Source organism: Bos mutus, chromosome 27 (assembly GCF_027580195.1).
Source record: "Bos mutus isolate GX-2022 chromosome 27, NWIPB_WYAK_1.1, whole genome shotgun sequence".
Taxonomy (NCBI): domain Eukaryota; kingdom Metazoa; phylum Chordata; class Mammalia; order Artiodactyla; family Bovidae; genus Bos; species Bos mutus.
The window spans coordinates 7,986,883-8,005,311 of NC_091643.1; the positions used below are offsets into that span (position 1 = coordinate 7,986,883).

Genomic DNA, 18,429 nt, shown 5'->3' on the forward strand with positions numbered 1-18,429 from the left:
TCATGGTTCCATGGACTCATTGAAGATGGTTAATAATAGTAATCAAAGTATCGTAGCTTCCATTTATTGAGAGCCTGCCAACATGCCACATGTTTTACCTATTATCTCATCAACTGCACAAAACAAGTGTTTTTTTTTTTTTTTTTTTTTTTGCCAAAAAGTTCAACATAGTTTGTTAATTTTACGTATTTTACTTATGAGGAAGCTGAGACCCAGATTTTGCACGAGTACGCAGTTGTCTGACTGCGAAACTCGTTTTTCTTCAATATATTAAGCTACTCGATAAGCCTTGGCCAGCTAAGCAGTAATGAAGCCAGTGCAGAAATCAGTTCCTCTTCTATCAGTTACCAACACCATTCCCAAGATCGATGTGTTTTGTTTCTGTAAATCTCAAATAGTTTAAGACAGAGTGCTGATCACTTGTTTTCATTTAGCAGGATCCTATGAAATAGATGAGATACCGTGTTTTATAAATTTCATACCCTTTCCTTAGGGTTTCAAGCAAGTAGTGCGTTTAGTGCGAGGCCCTGTCGTGCCTGTCACTGAGGTCTTCAGAAGGTGCCCACCTCCTGGAAACCAGCAGTCTCTAAGGTGCTTGGAAAGAATGGTAGACGTCTTAAATCTTTGAGCAGTGAAGCCTAACTTTCATCCCTGAAGGGAGGAAGCAGGCACTGGCCTTTGTGTTTATTATTAAAGTAATACATCCTGGCAAAGAATTCAGACTGTAGAATTTTATCCTGGGAAAGATACGAATCTGGCTCTCCCAGGCCAGCTGCCCACTTGTAAGCGTTTTAACCTTTGCTGTTTACCTTTCCTGCCTTTTATTTATTTATTTTTTAATTCCAAAAAAACTCCGATTCAGAGAAGCGTAGTGGTAAAAGGAAATTAAGAAATCCTCAAATCCCAGCCTTTTCCTTTTGCAGAAAATGAGCGGTCCTGAGAGATTCAAGTGACAGCAGAATTGGAGCCGAACTCTGGGCCTCCATGCCTCCTCACGGTGCCTGGGCTCGAGCTGAGAACCCGCGCCGTCAGTTACAGTCAGAAGTACTGTTTTGTCTCGGGCCAGTAGAACCTGGAGGACTGGAGTTCAGGTTGACGTTGGAACTCATTTCCAAGTCATCTCTTCAAGTAGATGATTTTACTTCTTTTTATTGTTTATCCCCTGTAATGCCTCTTTCCAAACTGAAGTGGTGGATCAATACCTCATTGCTGAGCCACTAACTCCTACAGGTCCTTTTTTGACTTTGATGATAAGAGAGACTGCTGGCGGAAGTTAACTATTGAAACCCCCAACAAGCCGATCAGACACCGCTAGCAGTTGTCCGTGTGAGGGCTGGTGTTTCCACATGGCGAGGAAATGCAGCCGAAAGGACCACAGGTTCCTCTGTGAAACTTCCCAGCTGTCTCTGCCCTTCCCACCCTCTCTCAGCCCAGGCACCTTCTTCAGTGACACTAGAATTTGTGGAAATAAAAAGTGACTCTTCGTTTCAACAACATTGGACACTTTTGCTAGAAGATGGTGCAAATAACATTGCATGATCCTGCAACACTCAAAGTATCCTGGATCTCTGAGCTCTCGAAAATGTGAAGAAAGCAGAATCTTAAGGGTGGCATTGGTAGAAGTCATATATTTATTCAGTAGAGTGTGTGCATATATTTTTATTGAAAACTGTAGTTGATTTGCAATGTTAACGTTAGTTTCAGGGGTACAGCAGAGCGATTCAGTTATAGGGAAGGGTGGGATGAGTTGGGAGATTGGGCTTGACATACATACACTGCCGTGTGTAAAACAGTTACTGGCAAACCTGCTGTATAGCACGGCTGATCCCGGGGCTTTGTGATGACCTAGAGGAGGGGGATGGGGGTGGAGGAGGGAGGCTCAAGGGGAAAGAGGGAGGGGATATAGGTATACCTATGGCTGAGTCACATGATTGTACAGCAGAAACTGACACAACATCATAAAGCATTATACTCCAATAAAAAAGGAATAAATTGTGTGTGTGTGTATACACACAAATATATATATATATAGTTTATACAGTAGAATTTAGTCACTTTATCACTGATTACACCTGGAAGAATACAGAAACAAATGCAACCCATTTTTTTTTTAAGTACAAAGTAATAAACTCCCTACATGTACAGCATATGAGAGAATCCTAGCAACCTGATTGAGTAATTAGAGGCTGGGAATCTTGACGTGGGATAACATTTGCTTATCTCTGAGCAGATGTGAGTCATCCTCATGCCCTTAGGACTTCTGACACAGCCCAGCATCTCAATTTAAACAGAGGAAACCTGGCCATAATACAAATCTAAATTGTCCGCGTGGCCACCCTGAGATTGTTGGAGGCTGTTTTCTTCAGTTGGCTGTTCATCTGAGTGTTCTTTTGAATAAAATCCTGAGGTGAAAACTCCTTCTCTGAGTTCCTGGTGTGTGCTTTCATTAAGATTACTCAAAACCTGTCATTAGAAAGTTCCTGATGCATCAGGCCATTACTATGTGTAAAGCCGATGATAGCTGTCTTTGATCTGTTTGTTTGCTTAAGTTTCTTCCGTGAGAGGTCATTCATTTTCTTACTAGTTTTTCAGGTCCTTTTCTAAAGTGTTAAGACTTTCACACTCAAAAGTTTCCTTTGAACAGAAACTCACCTGATTAATGATGCCATTGAATATTTCAGGGCAGTACATTATACACATAGAGGATTTTATTTATAAATAGTTGTATAGATGTCATTGAATATTTATTGCCTTTATTTCCCTTTCGGTGTCTTATGAGATTTTAAGTAACTTCAGTGTTTGTCATCTGAAAGAAATAGGAATTACCTGTGATATTTGGACTCTGATGTGGTCTGGCTAATTTCCCTCATACTTACAGAAATCGGGTATTATTTTCCTCCAGTTGAGTGATAACTTTCTCAACTGGGAAGGATCCTTTTGTATGTTGCCTTGTCTCTTCATAAGGAAATTCAACCTGAGAGTCATTCTGACTGCCAAGCAGGTCACAGAATTCTGAACTATAAGCTGAGCTTAGTCCCAGCTGAGACCAGTAGTTTTCCAAGCACCAGAATTTTTATTAATTCAAGTAGTCTCAGGATAGCTATCAAAGGCTGTGTGTTCTATGGTCTTTTAACTTTTCAAATTACCAGCACCGTAAGTAAGGTAAGTCGCTCCTGTTTGTTAGGTCCTGCTGTGTACAGGACAGCATGCCAGGTAGGGCAGGAACGTTTGCAGAAGCAGACAGTGTCTTTTCTTCCCTGTCCGTGCTGGTACATTCCATGATGCTCATTCAGTGCCGTGAGGGACAGGATGGGGTGTGATCTACATGGGGAATGCATGTGGTGTTCAGGAGTAAGGAAAGAGCCCCTGGGCGTGAGGAATGCCCTTTATTCCTTAACACTTTTTATTTTTTACTCTATTTTTGTCGATGCTGGGCCTTCATTGCTGCATGCGGGCTTTCTCTGGTTGCAGCAAGCGGAGGCTACTCTCGTTGCAGAGCACGGGCCCTAGGCTCACGGGCTCAGTAGTTGTGGCTCAACGGACTTAGTTGCCCTGTGGCGGCTGGGATCTTCCCAGATCAAAGATCGGACCTCTGTCTCCTGCATTGGCAGGCGGATTTTTAACCAGTAGACCAGCAGGGAAGTCCTATTCTTTAATAATTAAAAAAAAAACCAAAAAACTCACTGCTGGAGTTATCTTCTAATGCAACCTACTGCAAGTGGGCACTAAAAGAGGTCAGCTACATTTGTGTTGTTTTTAATGGATATATTTCATTTTCACTGTACTGTTTGTAATTTTCATCTTGTTTCTTTGCCTTTTAGACCTGGAATGGCCAAATATCAAGGTGAAGTTCAAAGTTTGAAACTGGATGATGATTCAGTCATAGAAGGAGTAAGTGACCAAGTACTCGTGGCGGTTGTGGTCAGTCTCGCTTTGATTGCTACCCTGGTATATGCACTTTTCAGGTGAGACTAAAGGACAAAAGAATTGAGATAATGCATATTTCCAAGGGCAACTGACTGACTGTGTCTAGTAATGGTCAATACTTAATGTGAAAAGGAAGTGCTAGACTTCAGTGACTGTGAAACGTATTAAGGCATTTTGTTTTCCTGTCATCAACGTTGTCCAGTCAGAAAAAATTTAAATCTGTCATCCATATTTTGAATGAAATGTTAATATTTTCTGTTGGACTGTCACAGTTTTAACATGTGATTTTCATAATTGAACTCATCAACTTGCAGCTGATACAATAGGCGCAAATATATTTTCATGTTTAAATGAAAAAACCTGGGGCCAAAAATACCTTGGACAGTGTAGAGGGACTTAAGATTAGAATTAAAGTTACTGTTGTAGAATCAGGAATAATAAAGATCTCAGATGTCTATATGCCAGTACAAGAGACAAGGTAATAAACTAGAAATGTAAATACTGACAAATAGAGGTTAATTTCATATGTATCATTGAAAACAGAAATGAGCAAAAAAGTATAAAATAGAAAAGAGATTAATTCCAAAAACTACAGATCTTTTCGTTTCTTATAAAAATTAAGAAAGGATTATTGAACAGGGTGTGAGCATTCTCTTTTACTTCTGCATGGTTAGTTTCTGAATTAGGGTGACATTATGTTGATTTCAGTAGAATACTTACACGGTACTTGGTGATGCACTTGTGGGCATAGTGGGGAACTGATGACCAGATGATAGCAGATTTAGTATCTGCTGAGTTTATAACTGATTGACAAGTCATTCCCAGGAGTACTGATTATGTTTTAATGTATACCAAAACAGGACACTGAATTTTTGTAGGGCTCTGACCTTTGAGCTTGTTCTACTCATGTCTATTAGCAAGTGGGTTGAAGAAGAAAACAGAAGCGCACTTATTAGATTGTTCATTGAGAAGGATAGCTGATATATTGATACAACAGAATCAAGATTCAGAAATGGGTCATCCTATACCTCTGTGGTAGGCTGGTTTTTGACAGTGGCACCAACACCTCTTAGTAGGGAAAGAGTTCAACAAATGATGTTGGGACAAGGTTACCTACATGCAGAAGAATAAAGTTGACTGTATCATATACAAAAATTAACTCAAGATGGATCAAAGATTTAAATGTAAGAACTAAAACTATAAAACTCTAGGAGTAAATCATGGAAATTGATATGATGCCACAAGCATGATCAACAAAAGAAAATAGATAAATTGGAATTCATCAAAAGTAACAACTTTTTTTTGCTTCAAAGACCGTCATCAAGGCAATGAAGTCAGTTCACTGAATGGGAGAAAATATTTCAGATCACATGTCTGATCTGAAATATTTCATACATAGGCCCTTATGTCTGAATAGATAGAGAACTCAAAACTCTGTAACAAAAAGACAAATAACACAGTTAATAAATGGGCAAAGGATCAGAATAGGCATTCCTCCAAAGATGTACAAACGGCCAACAAGTACGTGAACGCGTGCCTGACATCGTTAGTCATTCAGGGAAATGCAAACCAAACCACAGTGAAATACAGCTTCACACTCACTTCACTGGGATGGCTGGGTTCAAAAAGTCAAATCATGGTGATTGTTGGGGGTGTGGGGAAATTGGAGCCCTCATACACTGGTAGTGCAGGCACCTTGGAAAGCCTTCAGTTCCTCAGATGACTAAGCATAGAGTCGCCATGTGTCCTAGCAGTTTCACTCCCCTGTATGTGTACAGTGAGAAATGAAAGCATATCTCCCTGTAAAAACATGTACAGGGATGTTCACAGCAGGATTGTTCCTAATATCCAAAAGGTGGAAACAGATGACTGGATCCATCAACAGGAAAATGGATAAACAAAATGTGGTAGGTCCATGCAAAGGCATATCATTCAGCTATGAAAAGAAATGAACACTGATGGATGCGTGCTGCCTTATGGAGGGAACTTGAAAGCACTTTGCTAAGTGACATGAACCAGACACAAAAGGCCGTGTGTTTGAGTCTGTTTGTATGTCCACAATAGGAAAATCTGCAGAGACAGAAAGTAGATTCATGGTAGAAAGTAGATTCTAGAGGGACTAGAGTAGAAGGTGGAGGTGTAGGGAGAGAGAGCTGAATGTTTCTTTTTGAAATGATGAAAATGTTCTAAAATTGACTGTGGTGATTTAATTATATTTCAATAAAGCTGCTTTTAAAATGAGTCATGACTAGGTAAATTCCAAAAAAAAAAAATTTGTTCCTTACCTATTAAGAATGGGATATAGAGATAGGAATTTATTGTCATTTGAAAGTATCCACGATAAATTGTTGAGTGAGAATTAAGTGAAAGACACCTCATAAAACCATAGGTCAAGTAGCCCATTTTGTTTTTAAGACAGATTTTTATAAATTAATTTTATTGAAAAATCGTTTTCCTTTATTTTTCTAATTTCTCTACTAGGGATAATTATTGCTTGTAAATAAAAGTGTTTTCCTCACAGGCTGCGGTGATGTGAAACCCAAAATGAAAAGTTTCTATTAACAAGGCAGTTGTATATTGTAGATGCCAAAAGCTTACCAGCATTAGAGTGTGTTAATCAGAATAATCAGATAAAGTTCGCATATAGATTATATTCAGCTTGGGTTAAGCATTTTAAACTGGAAGAGAGTCAGGGGAGGTTATGAAAATGGGCAAAGCTACGGAAACAAACCATATAAAAATGCCCGGAAGAACTGGGGATATCTCGCTTAGGGGAAGGACTGTAGGATGCACAAACTTTACATATGGCGAGGGTGTGTTTTGTTGAAGAAGAGAAAGTTTTATTCTGTGTAGCTTCACGGCTTGCACCAGGGTGTCCAGGAAAGACCTGTGGACATTTCCTGCTTCTGCAGTGAAGGAACCTGTTCCTCCTGTTTCTGTCTTACGTGTCTACTTCATTCTTATACGGAACTCTATTTCTGGTCACCAAATGTAGGTGGGTTTTCCCCTGCCAAGCAGTTCTTCTTGACACCATCTGGGCGTCCCACAGTTTAACTCAGTTCTGACCTTGTCTGCCTGGAGACAGTGTCAGATCATCGCACAGGTTAAGGGCTCAGTCCCACCACACTTCAGATGCCAACAGCCAGTAACAGGTCCCCAGGTTACCCACCGCCTCTGTCTGATTTCTGTCCTCAGGTTTTCCACCAGAAATCAGAGACTCTCGTAACCCCCGCCTCAGGTTCGATTACCTTGCCAGAGCAGCTCACAGAAGTCGGGGAAGCAGTGGGCTTACCAGTTTATTAAGGGGTGTGATGAAGGATACAGATACACAGACAGGTGACGAGGTGCATTGGGCAAGGCCTGGGGCGGTCCTGAGTGCAGGAGCCTCTGTCCCTGTGGGGTCGGGGTGTGGGGTCATCCCCTTCCTGGGGTGGACGTGTTCACCTGTATGAAGCTCTCCAGGGATTTTGTGGAGGCATCTTCATGTAGACGTGATCAGTTACTGTGTTTCTGGGCCCTCTCCTCTTTCTGGAGAATGGGGCCAGGAGTCGGGGGGTGGGGGACTCTGAAAATTCCAGCCTTCTAATCCTGTGCTTGTTGTTCCGGTGACCAGCCCTCATCCGGGTGCCCACCCAGAGTCACCTGCTGGGAACAAAAGACACTCCTGTCACCCAGGAATTTACAAGGGTTTCAGGAGCTCTGTGTGAGGGACCATGTCAGAGACCAAATATTATATAAAACAGGGTGCTCCTAGTGTACTTATCACTTAGGGATTTACAAGTGTTTCTGAAGGTCTGTGCCAGGGACCAGGGCAGAGACCAGTGTGTGCTTTCTATTACCTTATATAGGGCCAGCAGGTAGGGACTAATGACGAGGTTTCAGCTTAAGATACAACTTCTCAAATAACGTAAGGTGCTCTCCCAGTGCTCGGATGCTGTATTGAATCTGTCACACGATTGGACTTGGGTAGCGAGGTCAGTTTAAGTTGCTGTCTGACTCTTCAGATTCAAATTCAGTTTGCATCTATAATCCTGTCCCTTCCAACTGGAGCCATCAATAAGTTGAAGGAGAGGCAGCATGCATAGAATAAGAGTCAAACAAAGGAACCTTTTATCTTTTTCTGTAATTTCTTTGATGTTTTTAGTCATTATGATTCATTCATTCTTCACGTTGTGATGAAATACCCATAACATAAAAGTCGTCATTTAAGTACTCGTTGGCATCAGAACGTTCACAGTGCTGTGTAACCATCGCCACTGTCATTTCTAGAACTTTCTCACCATTCGAAACAGAAACTCTACCAGCTAAATAATAGCTCCCTATTCCTCCTCTCCCAGTCCCTGGTAACCTTTATTCCAACTTCCGTCTCAAGAAATTAGGCTAGTCTACATACCTCATAAACAGGAATTGGACAGTATTTTGTCCTTTCGTGTCTGGCTTGTCTCTCTTAGTGTAATGCATTCTAGGTTCATCTATGCTGTATGATCCACCAGAATTTTATTCCTTTTTACGGCCGAATAGTATTCCATGGCGCGTGTATACTACATTTATTCATCTGTTGATGGACATTTGGGTTGTTCCCACCTTCTGGCTGTTGTGAATGGTGCTCTGTGAATGAGGGGCTACAAGAAAGCGTTTGAGTCCCTGCTTCCTACTGGAATTCCTGGATCATACAGTAACGCTGTGTTTAACTTTTTGAGGAACGTTTAATCTGTTTTTCACAGCAACTGCCACGTCTTACATCCCCCCCAGCAGCGCACGACCGCTCCAGTATCCCTGCATCCTGGCCAGCAGTTGATACTTTCTGCTTTTTTGATAGTCATCCTCGTGGATGTGAATTGGTATCTCATTGTGGTTTTGGTTTGCATTTCACTAATGACTAATGATGTTGGACATCATTTCATGTGCTTATTGGCGATTTGTGTATCTTCTTTAGAGAAATGTTTATTCCAGTCTTTCATGCATATTTGAATTAGGGTGTTGCCTTTTTGGTGTTTGAGTCATGAGTTCTTTCTATATTCTGTCTCAATCACTTATCAAATATATGGCTTACTAATACTCTCATTCTGTTGGTTGTCCTTTTGGCCTCTTTTTTTAATTCTTCTTTCCCTTGGTTCATCGTATTTATTTGTCTCGCTGTGCCGGGTCTTTGTCGCTGGACGCATGGGCTTCCTCTAGTTGTGGGGAGTGGGGGCTCCTCTCTAGTTCGGGCGCCCGGCCTCCTCGTGGAGCACGGCTCTAGGGCCCGAGGGCTTCAGTGGTTGCTGCTCCCGGCTCTGGAGTGTGCGCTCGGTAGTTGTGGTGCGTGGACTTAGTTGCTCCGAGGCATGTGGGATCTTCCCAGATCAGGGATTGAACCCATGTCTCCTGCATTGGCAGGAGGATTCATTACCACCGAGCCACCAGGGAAGCCCTGCTTTTATCCTCTTGATAGTGTTCCTTGATGCACAAAATTTTAAAAATTCTGATGAAGTTCAATTTATCTTTTTTTTTTTCTCTCTCTTTTGTTGCCCATGTTTTGGTGTCATGGTTATGAAGTCATTGTTAAGTTGAAGGTCACAAAGATTTCCGTCTATGTTTTTTCTAAGATTTTTATAGTTTTAGCTCGTGAGTTTAGGTGCTAGATCCATTTTGAGTTAATTTTTGTATATGATATGAGCTGCTACTGCTAAGTCGCTTCAGTCATGTCCAACTCTGTGCGACTCCATAGACGGCAGCCCACCAGGCTCCTCCGTCCGTGGGATTTTCCAGGCAAGAGTAACTGGAGTGGGGTGCCATTGCCTTCTCCAATATAATATGAGGTAAGGGTTCAAATTCATTGTTTTGCATGTGGATAGCCAGTTTTTCCAACATCTTTTGTTGCAAAGGCTGTCCTTACTCCACTAAAGGGCCTTGGCATCCTTGTCAAAAGCCGATGAACCATATATATCTAAGCGTGTCTCTCTGGTCTCTGTGGTCAGCTCCCTTGGTTTATGCATTTGGCCTTGTTACTGGTACTGTTTTTACTATAACTTTGCAGCAAGTTTTGAAATCAGGAAGTGTCTTACAACTTCTTTCCTTTCTTTCAAGATTATTTTGCCTCTTTGGAGTCCCTGGAGATACCGTGTAAATTTTAGGACGCGTTTTTCTATTTCTGCCAAGAATGCCGTTGGGATTTTGATAGAGGTGGCACTGAATCTGTAGCTAGATCACTTCGGATAGTATTGACATCTTAACAGTGTTGTCTTCTGGTCTGTGAACATGGGATGTCTTCTTAAATATTTCTCAGCAGTGCTTTGTAGTTTAATTAATTTCTTTTAAAATATTTTCAATTTATTCTTCCTGCTTAAGCCATTAATAATAGCTGACATGTGTTGACGGACCAGAAGCCAGTGACAAACGTCTGGTATGCAGGTTAACCCATGCTTGCATATCAGTAAACTTTGATTCCAATTTCATTTATTGACCCAGGCTTTGGGTATCATTGCTTTCCTCACCTGAGAGGTTCCTGGCTCCTTTCCAGGGCTACGTGTAACTTAACTAGTTTGACAGTTTGGGTTTCTCCTTTCAAAGAACGTAGAAGGACCATAAATCGTTGATAGATACAACAACAGGTGTTCTTCTGTTCCATCGTGGAGCCACTCACTTTGGCATCTCAGTTTAGACCTTCTTCGTGTCAAATGCAATCATTTTCTCATCGCTAAGGTGATCATAGTATTAAAGAACAAAAATTCAGCCAGTTCATTTGAAGATCTAATTGGCTTTACTAAGCTATTCATGAATCAGGCAGCTTCCTGTCCAGCAAGTAGAGAGGTGGCCAGAGGAGCTGTATGAAATGGAAGGGTTTCATAGGCAGAAGGAGGATGGGGCAAGGAAGTTATTTGCAAAAGTAGGGATTATTTCAGGCCGGGACTACTACTTCTGGGGGAAGGAAATGGCAGGGGTCTTAGCCTTGCAGACCACCTCCTTGGTGCTGACCCAGAAACCCCAGATTGGCTGATTCTCATCACCTGGGGAAGGTGGGCCAGGTGTGAACTCTAGGTTTGGCGTCGTGGGCTGTAGCACAAGTGACCAATGACTAACCCGCAGTTTTCTCTATCACGATATGTTCCAGATTTCTAGCTCTCAATCTATCTAGATTATCCCATTTTCTGGATTTTTGGTTCCGTACCCAAAGTTGCTGGTCACATTTAGTTACCTGAAGCTCACACCACGATCAGAATCTTGGGCTGTTTTTTCTTGTTCTTTGACTGCACCTTGACTTTCTAATATTCTATCAGATTTAAGAATTTCATATATTTTATGGAAAGAAACTAAAAGAAATACCTTCCAGTGACATGGGTTTTATATATATAAATATTTATATATAATAAACATTTATATTGTCTAATATAATATTTATATTATATATATTTATATATTATACATATATATATATATGGACACATACTCTGAAACTCATGACTTTTTTTTTTCAGTGAAAGGGAATGAATGGTTCTGCAGTGTCAAAGAGTCAAGAATTTCCAGTTAGCTGTGTGTTTGAAAAAGTGAAAATGTTGGTTGTTCAGTCATGTTTGCAACCCCATGGACTGTATAGCCCACCAGGCTCCTCTGTCCATGGGATTCTCCAGGCAAGAATTCTGAAGTGGATAGCCATTCCCTTCTCCAGGGGGTCTTCCCAACCTAGGGATCCAACCTGGGTTTCTTGCATTGCAGGCAGATTCTTTATCATCTGGGCCACCAGGGAAGCTGCTGCTGCTGCTGCTAAGTCACTTCAGTCGTGTCCAACTCTGTGCGACCCCATAGACAGCAGCCCACCAGTCTCCCCCGTCCCTGGGATTCTCCAGGCAAGAACACTGGAGTGGGTTGCCATTGCCTTCTCCAGGGAAGCCCATACTGGTGTGTAAATGAGACGGTTCCTAGCCTGTTCCTGGATACGTTGTTTTTCCCACAGCAGCTTTCTTTCACTGATTCATTCATTCAATCATAAGAACATAACATTTAAAAATAAATAATCCACCAAAATTTAAGATGTTTAAACAGAGTTCAAGCAGTTTCATTACATTGATGTCAAGCTTCTGATTAGATATTTGACTTTAAATTGCTTTTTTGTCATCTCTGAAATAATGGTTTTATTTTTTCAGCTTTCTTTTCTAAAATTTAAATGTTTTACTAAAAATTAAATAACCATAGGATGGATATCTGTAATTTTTCTTATCCCATTGAAATGCTGATTTGGAATTCTAGGTGCTGGGGAATATTGATTCAGCCAGAGAGTAAAGGTCCTTCTATAGATTAACACCAATGCTGAGTGGACTTGAAATATTGCCGTTAAAAGAGATTTAGGTTTAGAAAAATTGCTACAGCCAAATGAAGTTAAACCGATTCAGATGTAAATCTGCGCTTCCCACCCTACAGCCTTAACTAGAGATTCTGATTTTCAGTCCTCTCCTGTCTTGTCCTTTTGTATCGGCCACTAACATCTTACCTTTGATTCTTTTTTTTTTTAATTGGTGTATAATTGCTTACAGTGTGTTCGTTTCTGGTGGACAGTGTTACGAATCGCCGTATATATGCGTACATCCCCTCCCCCTTGGGCCTCCCTCCCACCTGCGCCCTTCCAGCCCTCTAGGCCCTGGCAGGGCGCAGAGCTGAGCTCCCTGTGCGCTTCAGCAGGTCCCCTCTAGCTGTCTGCACGTGGCGGTGTGTATACGGCAGTGCTACTCTCTCAATTCATGCCACCCTCTCCCTCCCCCGCTGTGCCCACAAGTCCGTTCTCTGCGTCTGTGTCTCCGTCCCTACCTTGGAAATAGATTCATTTGTGCCATTTTTCTGGATGCCACATATAGATGTTAATATGCATTATTTGTTTTTCTCTTTCTGCGTTCACTCTGTTTGACACACTCTAGGTCCATCCACATCTTGTTAACGTTTTAAGATATTAGTAGTATGATAGGTTTGGGCTTTTCTACATCATACATTTTGGTTTGGGTTTTTTTCTGTCCCCTGTGTCCTTATAGGTGAAAAGTTGGGAGAAAGACCTGATTAGATATGGAGAAGTTTTGTCTTGCATAATAATATGAGACATTTTACAGAAAAAGTAAACGTGTTAATTGTTCTCTATATGACGTGTGAGTCTGCAATTACATTCAGTCCCCAGGGCACTAGGCCTGTGGGTTTCATCATTTGCTCGTTAAACTCGGTCAGTGCGCTCAGAATGGCCTAGAATGTTCAGTCCTGCAGCTGGAGTACAGGTGTTGGTCGTCATCTCTGCTTCTCACGTTACCAGGAGTCTGGGTCAAAAGTTAGATCGAGAAGGAAAACTGATTCATCAGACAGTGTTTTATATTGAAACTTTACTATGTTTTTCTTCAACAGAAATGCACATCAAAATATTCACCCAGAAAACCAAGAGTTAGTGAGGGTGCTTCGGGAACAGCTTCAAACAGAACAGGTACTGTCGTGACACGAGTCTGCGCGTTTGTGTGAGGAGGCCGTAGTCTTATTCCTTTTGCGGAAGAAATAGTGATGAAATATCCGTAAATTCCTTCCACAGAAGCACAGGCTTCTCTCCTGCTTGGAGTTAGTTACCTTTCGTTATCCTGTTGATTGTACGTTTTCAGATTAGGCAAATGATTAGCCTTAATCTAAGATATTTTCATGTGCTAATTTTAATTTGCTTTAAAAGACAGCAGTTTCCTATTTAACTGATAAGGAAAAAAATCACTGCCTCATTGACTTTAATGAAATGTGGTGGAAAAACTACTCTTTCTAAAATACATTCCCCTAAGACCTTCAAATAAATGACTGTAACGGGTAGGTTTTTTTTTTTCCTTTTTTTTTTTTTCTTCTCTGGTCAAAATTAACAAAACTAGCTAGGCAGAGAGGAGAACTCTCCTCTGCCTCATCTTTGTTTTGAGCTGTATGGACTCACTAAGAACCAGAAATATATTTCATGAAGGCTGGGTTAAGTAGGATATTATACACCTTCACGGGGCTTCCCAGGTGGCGTTGCCAGTGCAGGAGTTGTTAAGAGACGTGGGTTTGATCCCTGGGTCGGGAAGATTCCCTAGAGGAGGGCCTGGCAACCCATTCCAGTATTCTTGCCTGGAGAATCCCATGGACAGAGAAGCCTGGTGGGCTACTGTCCATAGGGTCGCAAAGAGTCAGACACAATTGAAGTGACTAAAGCACAGCACACCTTCATCTGAGACAGCGAACATCAAAAAAAAAAAAAAATTAAAAATTGATTGCCTACCCACCAATCCAACTTTAATTCCAAAGAGAGTTTTTATGATATATCCATTTACCTCTTATTTATTAACCATCTACCATATGCCAAATATTGTTCCAGGCGTGGGAAATTCATTCATGAACTAAATGGACAAGAATTCTTGCTCCATAGAACTTTAATCCCATGACACAGAAATAGTGTAAACATATTCGTAGTATTGTGTTCCAGAGCTCTTGTTATCAATAATTCACGCAGGGATGGCGTTTTATAATTTACAAAGTGATTTCACATATAACTGTGTTATTTAATCTCCAAACATGTCACACGGTCAGGGATGTATGAATGAAACAGATGTTAGAAATAGAAGAAAAGTGAACCCTTGGAGAGTTGCTCGGCCTACCGGATTCTTCACCGAGTGAAGGCTTCAGCTCAGCCTGCAGAGTAATTCAGGATAACTTAACTCTTTCTAATAGAGTAACTCCAGAGTTAGTCCAGGTTTTCATCTTTAGACCGTGTTCAGGAAGCAAGGTAGAGCCCGTGCAGGGTAAGGGGAACAGCAGCGGAGGCTCGTGAGTTTATCAAACCTGTAAGACCCTAACCGAGTGCCTGTCAGAGATTTCGAGGATTACGCAGTCCTGACTGTATCCTCAAGTATGCTTGAGCAAGCAGCTGATTTTGCAATGCCCATGTGTGTCGTGTCTCAACGTGCGCGTTTTTCTCGCCAGGATGCACCTGCTGCCGCCCGACAGCAGTTCTACACTGACATGTACTGTCCGATCTGCTTACACCAAGCTTCCCTCCCCGTGGAGACCAACTGTGGACATCTCTTTTGCGGTAAGCAAACGGTGCTGCTCCTCTGGGTAAAAGGGACTGTTTAGACCGAGACCTGTGTGTGTGTGTGTGTGTGTGTGTGTGTGTGTGAGTGAGCGGGAGTCCTAATTTTCTCTCCGCCACCGTCTGTATTTTTATGAGTAGGATGGATTGCTTCTGGGATCCTACTCTCCTTGTCAGCAACTTTTATTGAGTGTCTGTGGGCTTAAAAAAATAAAACCTAGTTATTCACCTCCCCAGTAAACAGCACTGTGTTTCTTTGAATAGTAAGTGTATCAGCACCACGAGGGAGTCGCTGAAGCCCTCTTCTCATCACCTTTCGGGTGTCTTCGTTTGTTACTTCTTTCCAAAGGGTCAGGAAGGGTCTTCTCTCAGGGACCTTGCCCGAGACCTTTCCTCGGCTCTGCTACCCCTTTCTCACTCTGAGTCGATGCAAAGGTTCTTCCCTGTGTTCCTGCATGACCCCCCCAGAGGCTCGGTAACCCTGGAGCATGTGGAGGAACGAGAGGAGACATTGATGTCACCCTTAGTCTCGGAGTGGGTGCTGTCTACCCCTGAATGTTCTTCCCGACCTTCCAGAAAGAGTTCATCGAGAGCAGTGGGGTATCCTGTAGCTGTTTGCTGGCTGTGGTCACGGGAGATGGGGGAAGTTCAGTTATTCCGTGCCTGCTGTGTGCTGGACACAACATACCCGCGTCTCCTCCAAGCCCACAGACGAGGAGACTGAGGTGCAGCTGTGCTGAGGTTTGGCAAAGGGCATCCCAGCTGCAGGCGGACAGAGCTCGGTTTTAAACCCGGTCTAATGTCAAAGCCAGGGCCAAATTCTGCATGATCGCTGGTTTATACCGCGACTCTCTACTTAAGGTTTCTGTCATCACTAGACCTGATTTTTATTGAGACTGTTTCCGTTTGAACCAAGATAGGGTTCTGATCGCTCCCAGGCTGTACCCAGCTTCTGCGTCCAGACTGATTAAAACTGTATCGTACGTTGATCTGCGTATTGCCCTCGCCCCTTTGTAGCTTTTGTCTGAGATTCAGAATTCTGAGGTGTACCGTGTTCCTCTTGACGCTGTTGGGGGTGAAGTAGAGTCTGGAGCCTGTCCAGGTGACGCAGGGTTCTCTGTGCGTCGTGCTCCTTCCGGTGGTGCTTGCCAGACTATTATTGCCTCATCCGTTAATTTCAGCCTCTTCCCTCAAGTTTTAGCCTTAAGGAGCTACTGAATTGTAAAACACTATTTCATTGTGTATCCTTAGTTATCTGTTGGAAATGCTGGTGAGCAGCAAAGTAATGCACAATCAGAGGGGTGGGGGGAATTAAACGGTCATCAGAGAAAACAGCTGCTCCCTGCTCGGAGCTCTGGTCGCTGGTCCTTGTCAGCTGGAGCCCCTCGCTGAGTCTGGCCGTGGCCCCGGCCACGTTGATGTCACCACGTTGACACATTGACCACATTGATGTCCTCTTGCCCAGGACCCCAGGCCAGCCTGGGAATCTGGGAGGTCTGGCTGGCTAAACAGAGTCTGTTTGCCAGGCCAGGCCCTGACGATTCACTGAGCAGATAACCCGGCAGCCGAAAGATGGCTGTGCTGTGCGCTTGGTTTTTACCTCTGGGTCTGAGGTAATAGGTTAGACTCCTCCTCTTACCCTGCTCTACTTGTTGGACAGATTTATTTACTGTCTGTGGGTCCAAAGGTTAAAAAAAGAGAAAAAAACAGCACCTAGTTATTCAACCTCACAGTAAACAGGAATGTGTTGCTTGGAACAGCAGTTCAAGGATGTTGGTATGAGGTGTGTGAGGGCACTCCCGCTCAGCTCCGTGTGTGAACTACGGTTCTGAGCCTTTACAGAGCCAAGGGTACCAGCAGCCCCCCACATCCCCTTCCTTGCATTTGTAACCCACGTTATTGTATTTAATTCTCCGGTGATCTTGTGGGGTCTCATTCCCATTTTACAAAATAAGCAGATCCACAGAGATGGTGGCCTGACTTCAGGTCATTGAGTCATCTCTCCCATCATCCAGTTGAGGTGGATCGCCCTTTTATTTATTTATTTTTAACTTTTTTTTTTTTTTTAATGTGGACTATTTTTGAAGTCTTGATTGAGTTTGTTACAATATAGCTCCTGTGGTGTACATTCTGGTTCTTTTTGGCCACTAGGCATGTGGCCAATCCTCCCCAACCAGGGTTTGAACCCACACCCTCTGCATTGGAAGGTGAAATCTTACCCTCTGGACCACAGGGATGTCCCGGATCTCCCGTTTAAAGAGGAGAAAAGTTGAGGAAGCAAGAAAAAGCATCAGGCACATCCCAGCAGATGTGTGTGAACCGAGTGTCTGATTAGTTGGCCCATAGTTTTCCAGCATAGGCGAGCGGCCGTTACGTAACGTGCAAACAAGGACGCCTACATTCCAATTTGTGGAAATAAGATTAAATCAGTCAACATGTGTCAAAGCACACTGCACTTTGTGGGTGAAAAGGTACTAGATAGATCTGAGGCGTCATTACCGATGGTGGAAATACTCACAGATTATGATCCTTTGCTTTCACATAGATTCCATATGACATTAGATTGCTCAGGGTATTTAGTAAATATTATCTAACACAGCACTAAGAGCAGAAGATCCCAGATACAGGCGGTTTGGCATTTAAATTCATCTTTACACTGTTGAACCAGTTTCCCCCACAGTCACTAACATCCAGGTGGGCCAGCCGAGGCTTCAGCCGTTGGCTTGCTCACCAGACCCCTCAGGTACCACTGTTTCTGCCTCTGGCACGTACTCTTTTTTTACTATAAAACCTGGAGCATCCTCCCTCCTGTGTTCTGCCGAACTAAATCTTACTGATCCCACAAAGTTGGGTTCAAATTCTGTATTCCTTGTGTATCGAAAGTTAACATGACACAGTTCAGGATTCAACGACCTTCTGATTGATTTGAGTGTGTTGCATTGGTATCCTCAGTCCACTTGTCAGTGCTCGCTCTGAATTGTGGACATGTGGTTGATCTGGAAGAATCAGAACGAGGAACACAGAGGGCTAAGCTGGGTGGCTGAGGTGAGAGGAAGAAAACAGAAGACTTTAGCAGAAACCAGGAAGCACTTAGTTCAGATGCACAGTGGAACCTGGACAATCCGAGAAACGGGAGCCTGCAGAGAAGAACATGAACTGGCTCCGTAAACATCAGCCAGTGTTAAAAAATGTTCCTTCTTCGTTTGGTACTAGTCTGAGCTTCAGTGCACATACACGGAGCTCAGTGACCACCACTTTTTAGAGTCTGTAAATCCTCCCGTTAGGCTGTGTTTACCTGTTTCACTGCTTGTCGACACGAGAAGTCCAATCCATCCAGTATAAAAACTGACTCAATTACTTAACTGGATTATGAACTTTATTTGGGCAGGAAGCATGTAATCTTTGTATCCTTTGGTTCCTTATTCATATTACCTAGTTACTGTTACTTAAGCATC

General features: G+C 42.7%; 1 protein-coding gene across 4 annotated transcripts in view; it reads left to right on the top strand.

The window, feature by feature from the left end:
* Positions 1–18,429, top strand: part of RNF170 (ring finger protein 170) — a 33,453-nt gene that overhangs the window by 2,276 nt on the left and 12,748 nt on the right. For 2 of the 4 annotated variants that reach the window (XM_070364371.1, XM_070364370.1), the window contains 3 exons: positions 3,822–3,965; positions 13,285–13,360; positions 14,866–14,974. In XM_070364371.1, coding sequence (XP_070220472.1) covers positions 3,829–3,965; positions 13,285–13,360; positions 14,866–14,974 — 322 coding nt within the window. In that variant the 5' untranslated portion in view covers positions 3,822–3,828. The remainder of the gene's footprint in view (positions 1–3,821; positions 3,966–13,284; positions 13,361–14,865; positions 14,975–18,429) is intronic. The other 2 variants (XM_070364372.1, XM_070364373.1) reach the window with 1 other exon arrangement.